The sequence below is a fragment of the Ursus maritimus genome, unplaced genomic scaffold (assembly GCF_017311325.1).
Source record: "Ursus maritimus isolate PB19 unplaced genomic scaffold, ASM1731132v1 scaffold_16, whole genome shotgun sequence".
NCBI classification, from domain to species: domain Eukaryota; kingdom Metazoa; phylum Chordata; class Mammalia; order Carnivora; family Ursidae; genus Ursus; species Ursus maritimus.
The window spans coordinates 8,255,143-8,275,733 of record NW_024424008.1 but is presented as its reverse complement, the minus strand read 5'-3'; the positions used below and the strand labels follow the sequence as shown (position 1 = coordinate 8,275,733).

General features: G+C 55.7%; 1 protein-coding gene across 1 annotated transcript; it reads right to left on the bottom strand.

The window, feature by feature from the left end:
* Positions 1-450: 450 nt before the first annotated feature.
* P2RY2 (purinergic receptor P2Y2) lies at positions 451-19,976 on the bottom strand. The gene is made up of 5 exons (XM_008707420.2): positions 19,837-19,976; positions 13,710-13,794; positions 11,754-12,007; positions 6,915-8,020; positions 451-2,159 (listed from the first exon to the last, which is right to left on the bottom strand). Exons 3-5 carry the CDS (start codon positions 11,756-11,758, stop codon positions 2,116-2,118), a joined length of 1,155 nt encoding a protein of 384 aa, XP_008705642.2. The 5' UTR covers positions 11,759-12,007; positions 13,710-13,794; positions 19,837-19,976; the 3' UTR covers positions 451-2,115.
* Between the last annotated feature and the right edge of the window lie 615 nt (positions 19,977-20,591).

Sequence of the window (20,591 nt, the reverse complement as noted above, 5' to 3'; positions counted from 1 at the left end):
TTCCTGCCATTCCCAAGCCCACCATCTCCTTCCATTAGTTCCACCTCCTGGCAGCCCTCTTCCCTCTGCTTCCTGCAGGGTGGCCACCCACCCGAAGCCCTTCTGTCTCCAGGTATCTACTTGGTGTCTGTGGGGGCCGCCCTTGCCCCTCAGCGCTCTCCCGAGAACACAGAGGTGACAACTCAGCACAGACATAAACACACACACGCTTGCACGCACACACGCACACGTTGGCGCAGGCTGCGTGGTGACCCATGCCTGAGGCTTTGAATTTCCTCCCCCACATTTTGCAGTTGCTCTGGTCACAAAGGCTGGTCTAACAGTTTAATCCCACAGTACAGTGGGATTTTCATGTGGCTGCTGATTTGGAATTTGGCTCCAGGACATAAATCCAAGGATACACGGGGGTAAAATACCCTACTTTGGAAAGAAACCCGAAAACAACTGGGGTCAGGCACCTTCTCAGAGTTTATTACCCCAGTCCTCGACCACCCTCCATGCTGATTCTAGAAGCTGAACCCTGGGCTCAGTGACCTTGAAAGCGACCCTGCTGCTGTGAGCTCTCAGCCAAGCCGGGCGAGCGGTGCTCTAGGAAAGTCACTCAGGAGACGGGTGTAGGAGTTAGTCTCAGCAAGAAAGATGGGGCACACTCAGACTGGGTGAATGAAGAGACTCTTTACAAAGGTGTGGGTTGGCTTTTGGAGGGCTCCCCACGGAGGGTCACTGATGGTCACGTTGTCACGGCCAGAGAAGCAAGGAAGGGCTGTGGCAGTCCTGGGGAAGATATACTGGTCCCTTTCCTCCTCCCCAACTTGCCTGACACCCGGAGGAGAGAGGCACCCAAAGGAGGGGTGAGGAGAGTCCTCCCCGCACCGGGGAAGAAGAGGGGTGGGCATTAAATTAAGTAGCGGTTGGAACCTTAAGCTGGAATGAACTTTGTTACTCACAAGTGACTCAAATATTTGGAGTTTGCCATATAAACAGTTTATGGATGGGGAAGGAAATTAGACATGGAGTAGGCAGTACTGATAGGAAAATAAAATAGCTGTGTTTGTGCCTTCCTGCATTCTCATTGTTCAGTAAACTGGAAAAAGAAGTATTAGCAGTTCCATTTTACAGACAAAGACATTGAATTTGTGGTCACAGAGCTGGTGATGGCTGAGCGGGGCCAGAACCCTGCTCCTCCTGCCTCAGTTTCCCTGGGCCCCCAACCTCCTTCTTTCCCACAACTTGGTAACCCTGAGTTCAGTGCAAGCAAAAACCACATTTGGTAAAAACAGGACTGAATAGGGTGCCCCAGGTTCCCAAGGTACACCCCCTTCCACCCATGTCCCTCAGGCCTCTTTCCAGCAGGCCCACCTGTGGCCTTCCAAGGTGAGCCCTCAGAAGGTGCAGCCCAGAGCTGATGAGGGCAGCAGAGGCCTCACAGACCTCGCATCTAGTCTCCATGCTGACTGCTGTGTGGCCTCGGGCAAGGCACGGCACTCTCTGGGCCTCTCATCCCTCTAAGAAGCCACACAATTCCTGGGGTCCCTGCCAGGAGGGAAAACTGAATCCAACTGGTCCTGTCTTCCGGGGGACTCACGCACTGCTTCACAACAGCCTTTGGGAGTTGACAGCCCCGGGAAGCCTATCAAGGTGGGGACGCCCAGAGGGTAGGGGCAGGGAAGGTATTTTGGGGTGGGCGGATCTCCTGGTCACTGCTGGACAATGGTCCAGGGCAGCCATTGTGCTGGGAGTGGAAAATCCTTTTCTGACTCCATCTCCAAGGGCTGAAAATAGTTCAGGGTGAGCCCTTGGGGACTGAGTCTGGGGCCTTGAGTGACTGGCCCAGCCCGGCCCATTGTTCCGGGCTGGGACAGGCCTGAGACTGGACACCTGGCTGAGCAGGAGCCAAGACAGAGGCAAGCCCAGGAAGCCTGTACTGGAGGAAGAGTGACTGGGCAGAGCCAAGCCCATGGCAGATGGGGAAACCGAGGCCCAGAGACGAGAAGGGATTCACCAAGGCACATGGTGCACAGGGAAGAAGAGGATGAGAGCTTGGCTTCTGGGGTTCATCTGCCCCCCACTCTCCATCCCCGACCAGCACATGCTGCTTGGAAAGGCAAACAGATCTCACCCTGCAGTCCAGGCACTCCCGGCCAGAGTCCACACTCCGCCTGCAAGAGGAAGGGCCATCAGATAGCGGACCAGCTCTGCCCCAAGCCCCCGGGGGGTGCCCGTGGAGTCACTTTACCACTTTACCTCTCTGTCACTTGACGCCGGGGGGGTGGGGAATGCTGCCAACTCTAGTCCTCAGAACTGAGAACGCGGGGCGCTTGGGGAATGGCTGGGGGAGCAACTGTTAGTTGTGTCTTTGCTGAAGATCGAGGTGGCCGATGCCCTAACTGAGGCAGGGAGAACTGGGATGTGGGAACCAGGGCTCCAAGCTCCAGAGAGTGGCCCAGAGAGGGCAGGCAGATGGCCTCCAGTCACACAGCAAAAGTTGCCCTTTCATCACCTGCTCTGGCCCAGGTCCCAGCCGGTCCTGCCAGCCTGGGTCTCGGGGCTCTTGGATGAACCAAGAAGTAGTTGCAGCACCCCACGATGGGGACCATCAGTTGGGGAGAAATGGCTAAGCCTGTTGCCATGGGCGAGTGGGAGCTCTCTGGTCCATAAGGGCCGCCTCCAGAAGCTTGATATCAAGGGCCTCCCTCCCTCCCCCACCTCCTCCCCCCCTTGCTTCTCCCTGCTGCCCTCTCACAGCCTGGCACAGGTACAAGGTTCTGTAAACACACACGGGCCCATGGGCCTGAAGGCCACCCAGTGCCAAGGGTGGTCCCACACCTCACCCCAGGGTAGACCTGCTTTCCTCCTCCATCCAGGGGAAGCCTTGGTCACAGGAGGCCCACTGTTCCTCACTGGCTGGACATTCCATTCCTTCAAATAATGTTTCCTAGTGTGGTTATATATTACATTATGTCAACTCCATGAGGGCAGGGTCCAGCCGGTTTGCCTCTGTGTCACTTTGGCACCGTGCCTGCCATGTAAGTGCTTCCCAGGTGCCTGGTACTGTTCTAAGTGTTTCGTGTGTATTGATCCAATGCCCTGCGTGGGAGGTAGTATGTCCTTTCAGAAATGAGAAAACCGGGGCCCTGCAAGATTCAGTAACTTGCCCAAGGTGCTGCAGCGGGAGGAGGCGGAGACAAGACTCAGACAGAGGTAGTCCGGGCATCAGATCTGTGCTCTCAAGCCCATCCCCACTATACCGCCCCTTTCATCTTGAATCCCACGGAGGGTTGCTTACAGACCCTCCTGCCCAGCAGGGGTTGCTAGTGGCATGGGATGCTGGAAAGGGAACTAGTCTGGCATCTGATGGACCTGGATTCGATCCTGACTCATCCCCTGACTGCCTGTATAATCTGGAGCAAGTCCTCACTTTTCAGAGCCTGTCCCCTCCTCTGCTAAATGGGGAGAATAATGTCTATTTCATACAGTTGTGGGGAAGAATAAATAATAGAGACGAGAGGGTCTGGCACGGTGCCTGGGACATGGGTTAATACGTGAGTACCCTGCCTCATGAGCTTGACTCTGAACGGAACAGCTCAAGTCTGCCATGACGAGGGCGGTGGCAGAGGGGTCGCTTACGGGGGCCTGACCTCCCTCCCGGGCCCTGGGACGCCTACCCTCCCAGGGCAGAGACACCTCCCCCCCTGCAGGCAGGACAGCAGACCTTTACTATCCTCCCCCACCCCCCTCTCCTCTCCTAGACCCCTGGCCTCAGTGCCAAAGCTCCACCCACCAGCTCCATCCACTGGGGTGGGGAGAGCTGGGGCAGTGGGGGTGATGGCAGGAATCCCACAGACGCATCGACCTGAACTAAAGGGAGCCAAGCTGCAGGGACAGCCTGAGCCCCTGGCACACATCCAGGCGCCACGCTGACCTGCTAAGTGACCTTGGGCAAGGCCCCACCCCTCTCAAGTCTACAGCTGGGCTGGATAATCCCTGGGGTCCCTGTCAGGTGGCTATAACCTTTCACAGTGGCCTTCAAAAGTCAACAGCCCCAGGAAGTGATGTCAGGGCGAGGAGGTGGGGTGGTTGGGAGGGAGCAGGGAGGCCCAGTGAGTAAGAGGAGATATTTTGAGAGCAGGCAGGTCCCCCCACGTCACTGCTGGACAATGGTCTGGGGCTGGCAGTGGAAAATCCTGCTCTTACTTGGGCTGGAAATAGCACAAGGCAGGAGGGTCAGAAACCTCACCCGCTAGGTGGACGGTTTGGGCACTGAGCAGCAAGGCCAGCGGTCCACATTGAGGGGTCAAGCAGTCTCACTAGGGTCCAGGGGTGGAACCCTGGGCCTGTCCCTGGTTCCCTTAGAGTCTCTCTTCCCTACCCACACCACTGTCTGCCACTGGATTAGATGGTGAGTAAGGCCCTCCTTTCCCCTAGGTCCTTTGTCCTTAGAAATGTGCAGGCGGCTTATTGAAGGAAGGCTTCCTGGGGCTAGGCCATGGTGTTGGCCCCATGTGCTGTAGGGCCCTGGGTTCTCAGGATCTCCAGGGAAGCTGCTGGAGGGGTAGGTAGGCAGGACATGAAAGGAACGGGAACTAAGGGTACTTGGGCCTGTGGTGGCTATAGCCCTCCCCCCAACCACAAATGCACACTCAGGAGCCCCCAAAATCATGATGTATAACCTCCTGCCTCTGGGCTGGGGGAATCAGAGCCCAGCATTTATACTCTTGGGTGTAATCTTACCTGGGTATGGGGTTCCTATAAACTAGGATAGGGTTCAGCCTGAGCAGCAGCTGGTAGGAAAGAGTCTTGGGCCTGCAGGAAAGGCTCAAGGACAGTCTGTAAAAAATAGTCACAAAAAAGCTCATAGGGACTATGGTTACATTAACAGAAGTATAGAACATAGAATGTGGGAGGTGGGCATTTCACATTACTTTGAGCAGGTTACCCACATTGCACAATGCGGAGTAGTTTTTCTGGGTCGTGGCTTGTGATGGGTCCCTGTTGCATGAAGGAGCTGTGGAGCTAGACTCTAAATAGAGAATGCTTGGGGGTGCCCTTTGTGGACAAAGTCGAGTGGGAAGGGTGAAGAAGTCATAAGAGGCAGGCAGAATTTGGGTGGGAAAAGAATCTTCTTTCAGGCAGAGTGGGCCCATAGAGCAAGGGTCTCCCAGAGGGGGAGGGTGTGAATCTCTACATTTGAGATTAGGGGTGAGGCCTGTCAGCTTTGCCTTACCCCTGCCCTAAGGCTGAGCTGGGCCCTGTTCAGCTGAGCTCTACAAATCTCCACAGTGGTCCTGGCTGAACCCAGAATCTGTCACAGGTGAGAAAGATCTCCCTCACCCCATGCCCTCACCCGGGCTGAGCTCCAACTATTATACCATAGCCGGGTTTTCCCAAGAGGCAGACGATGGGACAGGAGGAGAAGGGAATCTCTCCCATTCTTAGCCCCTGTGCAGAGGAAACCTCAGGTAAAGGCAAAGAGGGAGCCCTGTCTTGGTATCCTGGTGACCCACCCCCCTCCCCCCAGCCTTGTTCCTGCTGTGAGCCTGGGCGCCAGCTTCCCGGCCTGCCTCCAGTTCCTGCATACCCTTTCCTGTCCCCGTGTCTTTGCCCAGGATGCACCCTGCACCTGGATGCTCTTCTCTGATGAACTGCTTTTCTCAGAAGCTGTAGCTCAGGAGTGTCCTCTGCTCCAGGAAGCCTCCCTGACCCCCTGGTCCATAGCCCCAACCACTCAGCATTATCCGTGGTGTGCTGGAGCGTCTTGGACCTGCTTGCAAGAGCCAATTGTTAAATTTTCAGGGATTTTGCAAGGAGGCTGACATCACATTGAGCAGTCTGAAATTGGCTAAGGCAGGAGTATTTGCAACATGGCAACTGGCAAGGCTACAAATAAGGGGTTCCCCCCACCCCCTGGAGAGCTAGTTAGGCAGTTTGACATTTACCAGCACATGACTGGTCATAGCCATTAAGCCCTAAACTGGGCGATCCCAAGGACAGGACCCCATCTGACTCCTGTCTGCAGCCAGCAGAGCCAGGCACAAAAGCCAGTTAGCTTTAAAGTGAGGGATGCCCTGGGGTCTGGAGAGGGGATCCCTGGTGTGAGACGAGCACTGACGCAGCTAGCGGGAAGGCAGGTGGCAGAAGAGTACAGGTTGGAGAAAGGACCCCAGTGTGGATGGTGAGAGCTTCCTAGGCTGTGTCTTCATCCTCAAACCACAGAATAGGGCACAACGCAGCAGGCAACAACAACGTCAATAGAAGTTACAGCCTCAAACTGGCTCCCAGCCCAGGGGAGCCTCCAGATGGGTTTATGACACTGGTTCCCGGACATCACGTTCATCTCTCAGGATGGGGCTGCTCCTCAGAGGTGTGTTCACTGGGGCATCCGGACCTGCCCTAGACCCCTCTGTAGGAAGCTCTGGCTCAGCCCTGGCCCCTTACCAGGGTCCTCTGGTCGACCTGTAACCCTGCCCCTCCTAGGTGGCTCAGGCCCCGACTGTGACCTTGGTAAGTCACTTTCCTCTCGGGCCTGTTTCTCCATTCGACTTGATCAGGCTAGATATCCTGGCAGGCACAGTCAGCTATTTATGTGGGAGTCAGGCCAGGGGCAGCACTGGCCCCTTACCCTTGCCTTTCTTGAAGCCTTACTCCCCAACTCACACATATAAATTGTGACTGGCGTCGTAGGGACTGTTGAGATCTCTGGACCACAGAGAACATTCTGAGCCCCTGCCAAATGACATAGCAATGAGGTCATGGCTCCCTTGACCATCAGGCATGAGTCACTAATGGGCCCTATCTAGGGGGACTATCCCATTTGAAGAAGTCCTAGTCCCTACAGCCCCACCCCCCCCATATAAACTTGCACAGTCCTGAGGGGTTCAGGTCCTACAGCCGGATGTCCTTAGAGTTCTCCTCACCAGCTGGCGTGGACTCTGTCCGCCTAGAGTCCTCACTGCTGGTCGATATCTCTTTTGTCCTCTTGATGCCAGTCCTGTCCGACCTGCGCAGGCCCCCTCGGCGGCGAACTGGGGCGATCGGAGCGGGGTCCGTGGGTGGCTTGGCATCTCGGGCAAAGCGCACGAGCCTCTGCCCAGCCAGGAAGTAGAGCACGGGGTCAAGGCAACTGTTGGCACTGGCCAGCGGCCGGGTGATCTTGTAAGCCATGTTCACGGCGTTGAGGGTGTGGCAGCTGAGGTCCAGCGAGCGGAAGGAGTAGTAGAGGGTGCGGGTGACGTGGAAGGGCAGGAAGCAGAGGGCGAAGACGGCCAGCACCACGGCAATGGTGCGCACCGACTTGCGCTTGGCCCGCGGCAGGCCTCCCGCCGTGCCGTAGGCGGGCTGCAGCAGCCGCCGGGCCATGAGCGCGTAGCACGCCAGGATGACGCCGAAGGGCGCGGCGAAGAGCAGGCCCAGCATGACCGAGCTGTAGGCCACGAACTGGCCGAAGAGCTCGGGCGCGGACGTGTCGTGGCAGGTGATGCGGCCGCCCCGCGCGCTCGTGGTGACGAAGTAGAGCACGGGGGACTGGCAGGCCAGCACGAGCGCCCAGACGGCGGCCGCCACGCGGCGGGCGTAGTGCGCGCGGCCCCAGCGCAGCGAGCGCAGCGGGCGCAGCACGCCCAGGCAGCGGTGCACGCTGATGCACGTGAGGAAGAGGATGCTGCAGTAGAGGTTGGTGTAGAAGAGGAAGCGCACCAGCTTGCACAGCACGGCGCTGAAGGGCCAGTGGTCGCCGCGGGCGTAGTAGTAGACGAGCAGCGGCAGCGAGGCGGCGTAGAGCGCGTCGCACACGGCCAGGTGGAACATGTACGTGGTGGACGCGTTCCAGGTCTTGAGGCGGCACAGGAAGATGTAGAGCGCCGCGGCGTTCAGACACAGCCCCAGCACGCACACGGCGCCGTAGCACACGGGCAGCAGCACGTACTTGAAGTCCTCGTCGAAGCGGCACTTGTAGCCCAGCTCGTCCCCTTCCCAGGAGTCGTTGACCGTGCCGTTCCAGCGGCCCGGGCCTGTGGCCATCGCCCTGAAGGGAGGGGGGTGGGGGAGAAGAGCCGTCAGGGTCATGACCGGGGCTGGGGTGGCGGGGGGGGGGCAGACACGCGCACCTGACTGGGGCCCAGAGGGACCCCACGCACCCACAGATCCCCTTGCTTCAGACCTGCCCAACCACGTTCAAGGCCTTTGTAGCCACCTGACCTGACTCTCTCCCTGGACCCAGAGGGCCCCGAACCTTGGAACCCTAGAACTTCGAGAATGCGTGAGATCCATGAATACGAGAGCCATGTACCTCTAAAACTTCAGAACACGGGTAGGCAAACTACATCCGGAGGGCCAGAGGCAGCCCACCAGTCTGGTTCTGTAAAAAAAAGCTTGATTGGAACACAATCATACCCATCTATTTATGAAGAGTTGAATGGTTGTGACAAAGACCATATGTTCCCCCAAACCTAAAATAGTTACCATCTGGCCTTAAAAAAAAGTTTGGGGGCGCCTGGGTGGCTGGGAGGTTAAGCCTCTGCCTTTGGCTCAGGTCATGATCTCCAGGTCCTGGGATCGAACCCCAGTCAGGCTCCCAGCTCAGCGAGGAGTCTGCTTCTCCCTCTGCCTATCCCCCTGCTTGTGCTCTCTCTGTCTCTCTCTCTGTCTCTCTCTCAAATGAATAAATAAAATCTTTTTAAAAAATATCTCAGAGATCTTTTCATATTAAAAAAAAAGTTTGGCAACCCTGCTCTAGAACTTCAGGAACACAGAGTTCTAGATCGAGGATCCTGAGCTCTAGACTCTGAACAGCTCAGGGTCCCAGAGCGGTGTCATCTCAGATTCACGGAAAGGAGCCATTAAGGATGGCTGGCACCACATCACACCCAGCTCCCACTGCCTGCTGAGGCATTTCTTTTTTTTTTTCTAATTTATTTTATTTTATTTAAGATTTTATTTATTCGACAGAGATAGAGACAGCCAGTAAGAGAGGGAACACAATGGGAGAGAAAGCAGCAGGCTCACAGCGGAAGAGCCTGATGTGGGGCTCGATCCCACAACGCCGGGATCACGCCCTAATTTTTTTTTATTTTAAAGATTTTATTTATTTGAGAGAGAGAGAGACAGCGAGAGAGGGAACACAGCAGGGGGAGTGGGAGAGGGAGAAGCAGGCTTCCCGCCGAGCAGGGAGCCCAATGCGGGGCTCGATCCCAGGATGCTGGGATCATGACCTGAGTTGAAGGCAGACACTTAACGACTGAGCCACCCAGGCGCCCCTGTTGAGGCATTTCTGGCCAGCGGGCAGCTCCTACCTTCCTGGAGGTATTAGAAAGTTCTTTCCTTTAGGAGTGCCCAGGTGGCTCAGTCTGTTAAACGTCTGACTCTTGATTTCTGGTCATGATCTCAGGGTCTTGAGATCGAGCCCCCTCGTCGGGTTCTGTGCTGGGCATGAAGCCTTCTTGAGATTCTCTCTTCCGCTCCCTCTGCCCCCCACCCCAACCCTCTCTCAAAAAAAGGGGGGGGCGCTCCTGGGTGGCACAGTCGTTAAGCGTCTGCCTTTGGCTCAGGGCATGATCCCGGCGTTCTGGGATCGAGTCCCACATCAGGCTCCTCCGCTAGGAGCCTGCTTCTTCCTCTCCCACTCCCCCTGCTTGTGTTCCCTCTCTCACTGGCTGTCTCTATCTCTGTCAAATAAATAAATAAAATCTTAAAAAAAAAAAAAGTTCTTTCCTTTAGCTCATCTTTCCACTCTCTGGAGAGGCTCTGGCCCCGTGCCCGGTATTTTGGTATTTGAGGGAATATTTCCAAGGGTCTCCTCCGTTCGTCATTCATTCACCTCTCAGCAAATAGTTTTTAGGTACTCCTATATTCTGGCACTTTCTGCATTTGTAAAAGGCAGTCTGTCCCCTGGCCTATGAGGCTACCAAATGGGACAGTGACCCTCCTGAAAAGTCCAGGGAAGTCTGGGACAGAGGTGGGACTGGGGGGGACAGAGGTTGGACAGGGGGGACTTCTTTTGTGGGGCAAATTCAGCTTCCCCCAGGTGTACCTAGCTTCTCTTCACATACCACCACTATCTTAATGGTCTTTTACCTTGTCCCTAGTGGGTAGATAACACACCCATGGGGCCAGACTGCCCAGAGAGTGAGCACCTGGAGCACAGGTGTCCACCTTCTTCCTCTCCTCACCCCACCAATGTGACCAATACGAGCTCTCTCTCAACCGGGAGGCAGGGGACAGATATCCCAGTCTGGGAATAAAGATGTGCCCAAGGTCCCAGGGGCAGGCTGGAAATCATAGCAGGTAGGCAGGTTTGGGACAAACAGGAAGAATAACTTTCTAACAGTGGGAAGGGGCAAAGGGAGCTGATATTTTTCTTTTTTTAAGATTTTATTCATTGGACAGAGAGAGAGAGAGAGAGCACAAGCAGGGGGAGCAGAAGGCAGAGGGAGAAGGAGAAGCAGGCTCCCCGCTGGCTCCCCGCTGAGCAGGGAGCCCGACTCAGGGCAGGACCTGAGCCAAAGGCAGACACTCAACCGACTGAACCACCCAGGCACCCCAAAAGGGAGCTGATGTTTTTCAAACCCTATTACTAGGTATGCTGTATCAATGTTATTTCATTCCATTTTTACAACATACTTCTGGAAACCAGGTTATCATCCCAGTTTTCCACTAAAGAGTCTAAGACACAGATCATTCAAATAAGTTGGCCAAGGTCACATAGCTAGGGATGCCTGCAATTCCTATCCAGGTCCACCCTACAAAGGAAGGGGGTATAGGAAGGAGGTAGTGAACTCCCTGTTTGGGGGGTATGCAAGTGGCTCTTCTAGCAGAGTCTGCTAGAAAGGCTTGTGTCTGTGTGTGGGTATGTCTGGGAGGACAGAGAAGGCAGTTGACATGTGAGTCCTCCCCATCCTAAGAATCTGGGGCTGTACAATTCCCTTCATTTTGGAACCTAAGGTCCTGAGAGGCTGGGACTTGGAGATTCTATAAGCCCAGTAACATCCACTCTCGTAGACCATGAGATCCCTGCCCAGCAATAGTTCAGGGCCCCTGAGGTTGAGATTAGGGGGCTGCAAGACACATAGGTCCTTCGGTTTCCCTTCTCTCCCCATCCCCTGACCCCAGAATCTTCTCTGTCTCCTGTTGTCAGATGCAAGGAGGCAGGGCTGACCCAGGGCGAGGAGGCAGGGAGAGCATGTGGTGCCAAGCTGAGAGGGGGCGGCTCCCCCTGCCAGGGGGAACTGGGGCTAGGGCTGGCCTGCTGGGACCCCTCTTGCCCAGAGCCAGGACTCAGGACCCGACATTAAAGCATTTCCTGTATCCCACCCCTGGTCCATGCAGCGCACCCTTGCAGCTGGAACCACTGTGTTAGCCTCCCTGCCTCTAGCCTCAGGTCCCCCCAGCCCAGACGAGTCTTTGTAAAGACAGTCATTCCTTTGCTTGAACTCCTCTGTGTTCTCAGGAGAAAACCCTGCTCCTCCTCAGGCTGGTACTGGAGGTTTTCACAACCCAGCCTCTGTCAGCCGCACCAGCCCCGTCCTCTGTGGCCTAACACAGCCTCCCAGCCCCGGGTCATGGCGCTCCTTCAGCCTGGAATCCATTCACACCCCTCACCTCCACCTGTTGGAATGAGAACTTTTTATCCTTCAGCACAGCAAACTCCAGTGATTAAGAACCTGGTCTCTGGAGCCAGACCACCTTTGTTTCCTCATCCGTAAAATGAGGAATAATAAAATAATTAATTAATTAATTAATTAAATGAGGTTAATACCCACATCATACAACTGCTGTGAGGATTGAGTCATTTGTGTAAAACGTTTGGAGCAGTGCCTGGCACACAGTAGGTACGCTGGCGTGGTATGAGCTACGAGGTTCCGCCCAGATGTGGCCTTCTCCTGAAATCTTCGGGAAGCTCTCTCAGATCACCAGGGGAGGAGCAACGGGTCTTCACTGGAGGCTGTGTGGCAGGGGAGTGTGACGGGCCAGGGGAGTGATGCTAAGGCCCAAGCTGGGGCCAGGCCTGGGGACCCTGAGAGGGGAGAGATCTGGAAGGTTAGGGACAGAGGCCAGAGAGACTGGGCCAGAGGGAGTTTGGGGAGGGGAGGGGCAGGAGGGAGAGGCTGGCAGGATGCCTGGCTCAGGGGTCGGGAGGAGGAGCATTATGGGGAGAGGGGCACTCATTGTCAGGCATGACAGTGCCTAGGCCCAGCAGGTCTCTCCTCTGGGTCAGGGCCCTCTCCCTCACCCTCACCCCTGCCCCTGCCAACCCTGAGCCATAGTCAGTATCCGTACACAATGATTTTCTTGCTAATAACTAAGGGTGGAATCTCTGATGCTAGTGGAGGGGTGGAGACTTCCCTAAGTCTCTCATGAACCAAGGAAGCTGCCCTTTCCACCTGTTTTAAGACATCCTGGCCTCCACCCTCTCAGGCCAGCTGGGGACTCCATTGCCATGGCCCCCGTCCAGAATGACCCTGCTTGCCCTCTCCCTCCACTGGCTGGCCCACCAACCTGGGAGTACATCTTTCCTGCCCCCCAGCCCCTGCTTATGAAGAGAGTCAAATTCCCAGCCCTCTCCCTTGGCCCTCTGCTCTGCCTCTCCTTATCCCCAACACCCTCGGGGTCTCACCCCCATTTCCCTAGAGACCAGCTCCCACCTAACTTTGTCCAACACCACTTGCCAGCCCCTCTGTGTCCAGTTCTGGCTGGCCCTGCCAGGCTTCCCTGCCTTTGCTCATGCTGTTCTTTCTGCCTGGAAAGCCCTTCCAGAACCTACTCACACTGTACTTCATCTTGCCCACCCCTCCAGGCTCTTCTCGAATGTCACCTCATCTCTGAAACGCTCCCCCTCCACCATCCCCGACATTCCTCACACCCTGTTGGGAATCTGTCTTTCCACCCTCGACCCCAACACATTCCAGGTGCTCCTAGAGGGCTGGGTCCTTCTGATTCTTTTCTCTGTCCGGTCACCCAGCAAGAGGCCTGATCCAAGGCAGGTGTGACATGAATGAGAGAAAGAAAGAATGAATGAATGAAGCCAGCACAAGACGATATAGGAGTCCAGAGGAGGCTGAGTTTTATGACAGTGGCTCTCCTTTCCCTTATTCCTCTGAGGGCCCCAGAGTTGTCCTGACACAGATTTCTCAGCTGCTGACCCTAGGTGGCCTCCTGGGGAACACTCCTGGGGACCACCTCACCTGAGGCTTGCTCCTGCCCTAGACAGGCACCTGGACTGCCTCTCTTTCAAGAGCCCTGCCTTTCTCTGGACAGGCCTGGGAAATGCCAGGGGGAGGGGAACAGGACCTAGGCATTCTGGAGGTGGGTCAGCTGTCTAAGCCAAGCACATTCTTTTATCTCACTCATCCCTGGCTCAGGCCATGGGTCAGTCTGGACCAGGAGTTCCTGGTCTGGTGCCTCCTACCCCCAACCCTTCATTTTGTAAGGGCCAAGCCAAGCTGAACAGCTTCCACGCAACATCTTCGCTTCGCCCCCACCTCACTCCCCAGTAGATAACTGCCTTCGAGGGTAAGCTATTCGTTCACGGTCACACTGCTAGGAACTGGAGAAGATGGACTTGATACCAGGGCTCTCTGGCTCTGAAACCTGAATTCATCACAGCCTGGGATGAGGGAGCAGGGTGGGGATCCCCTCGATTGAACTCTGGTTCAGCATATACCCATGCCCAAGTGAGGCTGCACGAGCCAGTGGACCCCACCGTCGCACGCCCATACCTGACCAGCCCCTGCTCTCAGTCAGGATGCCTGCTCGGGGTCCTCACTCATGAATGCGCAGGCCTGGACCAGGATGCAGGGAATTCTACAGGAAACAGGAAAATCAGGTCACCTGGCCTGGGACTGCACCCAGCTTCTAGCATTTCTCAGGGCAGGCCGCGGTGTGGGCTCTGTGGGAAGTGAAGACAGCATGCGCTCTTGGGGTCCTGGTCGCAGGAAGTCAGCCAGGCAGAGCCCTCCCAGGTGGCCTTCCGATGCTCTGACCTTGGTCCCAAAGAGGCATGCACTGGTGTGCTTGTCCCAGTAGGAACAGCCCTCTGCCCACCCACAGGCCCTAGCTGTCCACCCTCGGCTCACGTGTTCCAGGGATGGCTGTTCCCAGCCTCCCTCCCCAGGCAGCCCCTTTCGCAGGAGTGTGGTGTGCTGGCGAAGGTCTTCCCCACATCCTGCAGAGCTGAGCTGAGTCTCCAAGGCCCCCTCCCTCCGTCCTGGTCTGCTTCAGTGCCTACAGGAGCGAACAGTCAACACCCTCCTTGCCTGGCACACACTCGACAGTATGCACGCCAGCACAGTTCTGCTCAAGTTATGCCTCTATCTGGAATACTCCTCCTCCGTATCCCACCTCTAATCATTCCCGCATAGGTGTTCTAACGCACATGAACATACATGGGCACGGACATACCCGGATACCCAGACACAGAGTCACACATACACACACACACACACACACACACACACACACACACACACACCCGTCCTAGACAGGGCCTAGGACAGCCTTTAGAAATCACCTGCACCAAACTCCCATTTGACAGAGGAGGAAACTGAGGCCCTGTCACAAGACCTCACCATAAGCCAGGGGCAGAACCAAGATTGGAGCACAGAACTTCTGGATTCTGGCTCTGGCTCTTGTCTTGTCTGCGAGGCCCCCCTGCCCCAGCAGGCACAAGGTTTCGTTGAGGGGGTGGTTACCTGGTGGAGGGACCCCTCCGGATGTGCAAGTCCCAGCATCCACCAGCACCTCAGACTCATCAGGGGAGAAAAAGGACACCCCCTTCCTTTCCCCATCTGCTTCATGTCCCTACAATGGGGGAGTGGGTCCGAGACAGCTACAGCCAGGTCCGCAAGCTGGAAGCAAAGTGCAAGCATGGGGGGAGGTGAGAAGAGAGGAGGAGACAGGGGCTTTGGGAATGAGGTAGGGGGTGTAGCTCGGGGAAATGCCCCCAGGCCACTGCTTTCCTAGTGCACTTTGCCCCAGGAGCCTCAGGCTGACAGGGCAGCCGGCTGGGAGCTCTTGCCAACGTGCAGAAGAGTCCAGTGACCAAGAAACGAGCTTCACCTTTCACCCCACTCCACCCCATCCTCTTCTTAGGAGATGCCTTCGCTTAACAGACGAACGTGGAGCGGAGCACTTTCTCAAAGCCATTCCTCCCATTTCTGAGAAGGATCTCTACTCTCCACCCTTCCGCACTAGAAAACCCTTCTCTATCCTTGACACTGTAGCTCTTCCTACCCGAGTGGAATCCATCAGTCACCGAGTCCTGTCAGTTCAACCAACGCAAGGGCTCAGACAGGCCACTCCTCCCCAGCCCATGGCCTTCGGCTTGTGTTTCTTCTCCAGACCACTGCACCAGCCTACTCACTTGTCTCCTCACCCCCACCCCATCCCTACAGTCCATCTTTCGTACCGCAGTCACGGGGCTTCCTAAAACACAAATCTGACGGTATACTGTGGTGCTCAAAAGCCTTCCACGGCTCCCCATTGCCCTCAGGCCCTGGCTGAGCTGACCCCTGCCACGCCTCTAGACAACTCTCTCCTCTGCCCTCAGCCTCATCTTCCCCTCTCAAGCACAGTCAAAGCAGTCCCAAGGTCATATCTTTGCTCAGGGACGCCATCCCTTATCTTCTAACTTATATATCATAACAAGAGTGGAGTGCTTTCCCTGTACCAGGTCCGGGTTAGGTAGACCTCTTCTCATTTAAGCCTGAGAAGCTCAGAGAGGCTAATAGTCTGTCCAGGGTCACAGAGCTAGCAAACTGCAGTGCAGCCTTGATGTGGCTTTGGGAGCTGTGGCCTGATCACTACCTCTTACCCTCCGTAGCCCAGATCGTCTGCTCCAGGAAGCTCCCCGACCAGTCCTCTTCGAGCCCCATGGCTCTGCCTGTCTGGTCAGTTCTCTGCCATAGGGAACTCCCGAGTGTTCTAGAACTGCAGGTACTAGACTGTACTGTTCCTGGTATTTCCTCAGTGTGAAGCAGCCCTGATGATTATTGAACCCATTTCACCACTCAAAGCAACAACCACAAAAAACTAAGTAGCCCAAATCTCATCCAAGGTCACCAGGGAGGGAGGGGCAGACCACCTGCTCCCTCTACCCGGCTCCGCCTCTATCCCACTTGGGTCTTTCTCCTTGTAGCCCCAGGCTAGTTAATTCAAAGCTGCGAGGAGGGGCTGAGGCAGTTTCCAGGCCGGCTGCAGAATTTCCAGGGTGGTTGGACAACATTCCAGCTTCTCCACTAGGGCAGCTCCAGAATGAACGTACTGCCCACTCACCCGCCTACCTGGCTGGTCCTGTCCAGCCTGGCAGGGGAGTGTGACATCACCACTCTGGAAACCCCTGCAACCCGCCTCTGCTGGGGGTGAGGTGCTGTGAGGGGACACAGAGGACCTGGACCCAGAACACCATCGAGGGGCAGGGGAGGACAATGGGCAGGTGGGAAATCCCAGTTCTGCCATTCCCAGCTGTGCTGCCTGGACAGGTCTCAGCTCCACAACTGGGGCCCCAATTTCCTTACAATCCAAGAAGAGCACCCACTGCATAAGGTTGTCGAGACAGAGGAGATGATTTAGACTCATTTTATGAAATAATGTAAAAAGATAGGATTTCAGCAGGTGGGGAAGACAGGGAGGATGGGAACATCCCAGGAAGACAAGACGGGCAGGAAACCCACAGGAATCATGGGCAGCGTAGCAAGGTCACAGCCAGACTGGCTATGGATCAAGTTTCCCGCCTTGAAGGCCTTCCTCAGAAGGAGGGCAGCCCAGAGACTGACCCCCGCAGGAACTAGACCCCACTATACTCCTTAATTCACTCACCCTTTACAAAGGTTACCACATCTATGTCTGTCCCCGTGCAGGGCACTTGGGGACTCCAAGGTGGGTCAGACCCTTCTGTGATCTCAAGGAGCTCACTGTCAAGGTGGAAAGTGTAGGGGAGGCTGGGGGGGGGGGAGACCCAGAAACAGGCAATGGCAACTCGGGGTGATCAGGGCCGAAGGAAGCAGAGGCACCAGGCTGAAGCAGCCAAGAGGGTCCTTAATGGGAATTGGGGACGGGGTGGTCAGGGAAGGCTTCCTGGAGGAGAGGACACCTGACCTGCATTTTGGAAGGTGGAGAGGAGTCAGGTGAGTGGAAAGAGAAGAAGAGCAGAGTGAGCAAAAACCAGAGCAAGAGGTCACACAGGAACTGACCGTCATCCCTGTGGCTTGAGGGAGGTAGAGAAGGCAAGTCTGACTAGGAGGACGGGAAGGATCTTGGAAGTTATTCTCCACCCCTCCCAAACGTCCTCCATAGGGCTGAAGGCCAATAGGCTCCCAGGTTTGCTTGGTGTGCTTTCTGCACCACAAGCACTGCGGCTGGTCTGGGGAAATAGCTGAGGGGTAACCTCAGATGTTATCAGCCAGTGCCGTTGCAGTGCGAAGCCTCTGCAGCCTCCCCCAGGAGACCCTTGGGTTTGGTAGCCCTTTTTGGAGGCTCTCTCCTTCTTGGAAGCCCCTAGAATCCTGGCTGGGAGGGCCACACCCTAGGAGAACATCTGAGTGTGGGTCTCAGATAACCAGGCTGGCCTCCCATGTTACGGATCAGAAGACTGAGACTCCTTAAGAGGAAGGGCCTTACTAAAGGTCTGGTGTTCTAATTATAGTCAGTGTGGGGGTGAGAGTGCTCAACGACCTATCCTTCCCCTGACCCAGCACGGCCCAGCCCAGCACCCTGCTCCAGAGACACACTGCTAACCTGAACCAGTTCAGAACCACAGTGGCCTGGACCCCACCCTGACCTGTCACGTCCAAATGCCTCTAGCCAGGCTTGAGAAGAAAGAACCCTGGGTTCAGGCTCCAGCTTAGAACCACGCATGCTGTGCAATCTTGGTCAAGTCATTTCCCCTCTCTGAGCCTCCAGTTCTTCACTGATCAGATGGGGAGAATCACCACTATACCAGGCAGCTCCTGAGGAATGAGGAGGACAAGGGGGCAGGTGGTGCTCCCTGCAGCTAGCAAACCATGCTTTGTCCTGATGGGGGGGCTGCGTCTACCTGTCCTTGCAAAGAGACACAGAAACCCTTCTCACCAGGGGGCCCTCCTGGATAACCAGGAGCTGGGGGGGGGGCAGAAGTCATGGTCAGAGGAGGCAGGAAGGCTCTTGGAAAAGACTGTGGTCAAGTCTGGAGAGAAGTAGGAAGGGTCCAGTTTGGGAGGAAAAAGGGAGAACTGGAAAAGCCAAGGTAGAAAAAAAGACAAAAGTACAGAATAGGATACAAGTAAGTCTGTGATTCTGAGGCCGTCTCACTCTGGGTCCTTCCGGAATTCTGAGTTCATTGGTTCCGATAGTCCAATTCCAAGAGTCTCCGGTTCTAAGTGTTTCTTCAAGTCTGTTACTCAATGCTTCTGATAGTCTTTGGTCTTGAGATTCTCAAAACCACAGGAGTCCGGACTCTCAGAGCAATGTAATCATAGATCACTGTCCCTGGGGCCACAAAGTCTCAGCAAACACTTGCCAGTGTCCCCATGTGTCTAACCTTAGAGAGACCCTGCAAACCAGACTCTGATCAGACTTAGTCGGGAGCTCCGGTCTGGATGGGAGAAAGACACAGACATGGACTAAGTCCACTTGGGGGATTAAGCCACGATCAAGGGAAGCCCAGGAGCCGTGGAGCCCAGAGGAACTCCTAACCAGCCTGTGGGGGCTGCCCAGAAGAGTCCCATCATTTGAGCTGGAACTTGATGGAAGATTAGGACTTTTTCAGGTGGAAACAAAGGGAGGAGGGCACTGAAGGCAGAAGGAAGAGTGTGTGCAAAGAGTGGTGTGCTAGTGTGGCCAGGGGGCCATATGAGGCTGGTATGGGGGGCGGTGGCACAGAATGCGTGTGGGCCTGAGGGACTCGCATGAAAAGCCTTGAATGCCACATTGAGAGCGTGTCCTCTATCCTGGGGACAATGGGGAGCCACGGCAGGGCTAAAGCAGGGAAGGACATAGTCAGAGTGACCTTGACAATGATGATGCCACATGCGAAGTGGATAGAACAGAGGAGTCGAAAGGGAGGGAGACCAAGGAGGAGACTAATGGTCTAACGAGAGGCGAGAGGCGCCGGTCTCTTGGCCCTGGTTTCTCTGAGAGATGGGGAGCATCCTTGCCGGCCCACAGCACAGCCAGAGCAAGACTCCTCCTCCCACAGCAGGGGCTGCGGACACTGGAATAACACCAGGAGGCTCCCCTGAGGGAGGGGGAGAAGAGAGGGTCGCGTGGGCCCCAAGAAGCTTGAAGGAGGCCCTCTTCCCATGCTCCAGGGCCCGAGCAGTATCGCTGTCGCTGTAAACACCGTGCCAGGCAGCCAGAGTGGGAGGCCAAGGAGGAAGCAGCTGCCCAGGAGGGCCCAGGCTGCCCACCGTCCCGTCAGGGACTCTAGCTACTCACCCTGGACAAGAAATACTCAGGCCTAGGAGATGCTGTAACAGGGGAGTGGAGGAACTCCTCTGCTCAAGAACCAGCTGTAGCTCTCCTCGGAGCAAGGCCCTCCTCTTCCACTATACCCTCACTTCCACACGGTCACTCATCTCCCAGGCGCTCCCTGGCACCTGCCCTGTGCACAGCCTGTGCTGGGGGTTACGGATGGAGAGAAAGCAGGCTGGCCTAGTCCCGCACCTGACCTCTAGGATGATAACAGAGGTCAGGGAAGGCCCCACAGCCAGCCTCCCCCCGTCAGGACCCGATGGCTGGGAGAGGCCAGGACTGAGGACCCAAAGGCCGCCAAGAGGAAAGTGTGGGTCCAAGAGTGCACCAACCAGGCCCACAGAAGACAGTTCAGGGAGAGAGAGGATTTCAGCGGGAGAGCCTCCACCTTTTTCTCACCAGATGGGCTGGGCTTCCCTGGTCCTGTGAGCAGCACGGTTAATCAGGCCTCGGGCGAGACTTAAGTCATGTTTTCAGGGCAAGATTCAAGCTTCCTTCAGCCTGAAAGCCAGAGGACCAGGCCTTACTCAGACGTAGCTTCTGTCTTGAATGGAGAGAGGTAAGTTGGGTCAGGGAGGCAGAAGCCCTAGCTTTCACCTCAGCTCTGTGATCTCGAGAAGGAAACTCTGAGCCTCTCTTTCCTTATCTGCAAAAAGGGGGTAATAATTCCTCCTTCGTAGGGTTGGTAGAGGATAAGATGAGGAACTTTTATAAATTGTTACTAGTAGGCTGTCTCTGCAGAGGGGACACAGGGGGAGGAAGACAGTCAGCAGTTAAAATTCCCAAAACTAGCACAATGCCTTGTTACTGCACCCATGTTCTAGTATCTTCAAAATGCATTTGAGTCTCTGAGTATCACACGTCTCCCTGTGCATTGCACTCCACCGCTTACAATGCCCTCTCCTGACTACTGCCTTAAGAATCGTCATAGCAACGTTGCATTTGAAGAGGCAAGGATCATCGTGTCCAATTTACAGATGGCAAAGCTGACACCTAGAGGGGCACTGGGGCCTCTCTAAGGGCTACAGCCAGGAAAGAAGCCAAATCAAAGCACTCACCCATGAGGCCTTGGTGATTTTTCGTATTTTTTAAACTGGTCCTTAGAGGTTGCAGAAGCCTCAGAGCCCTGAGCATCCTGGGCAGGAAGACGATAG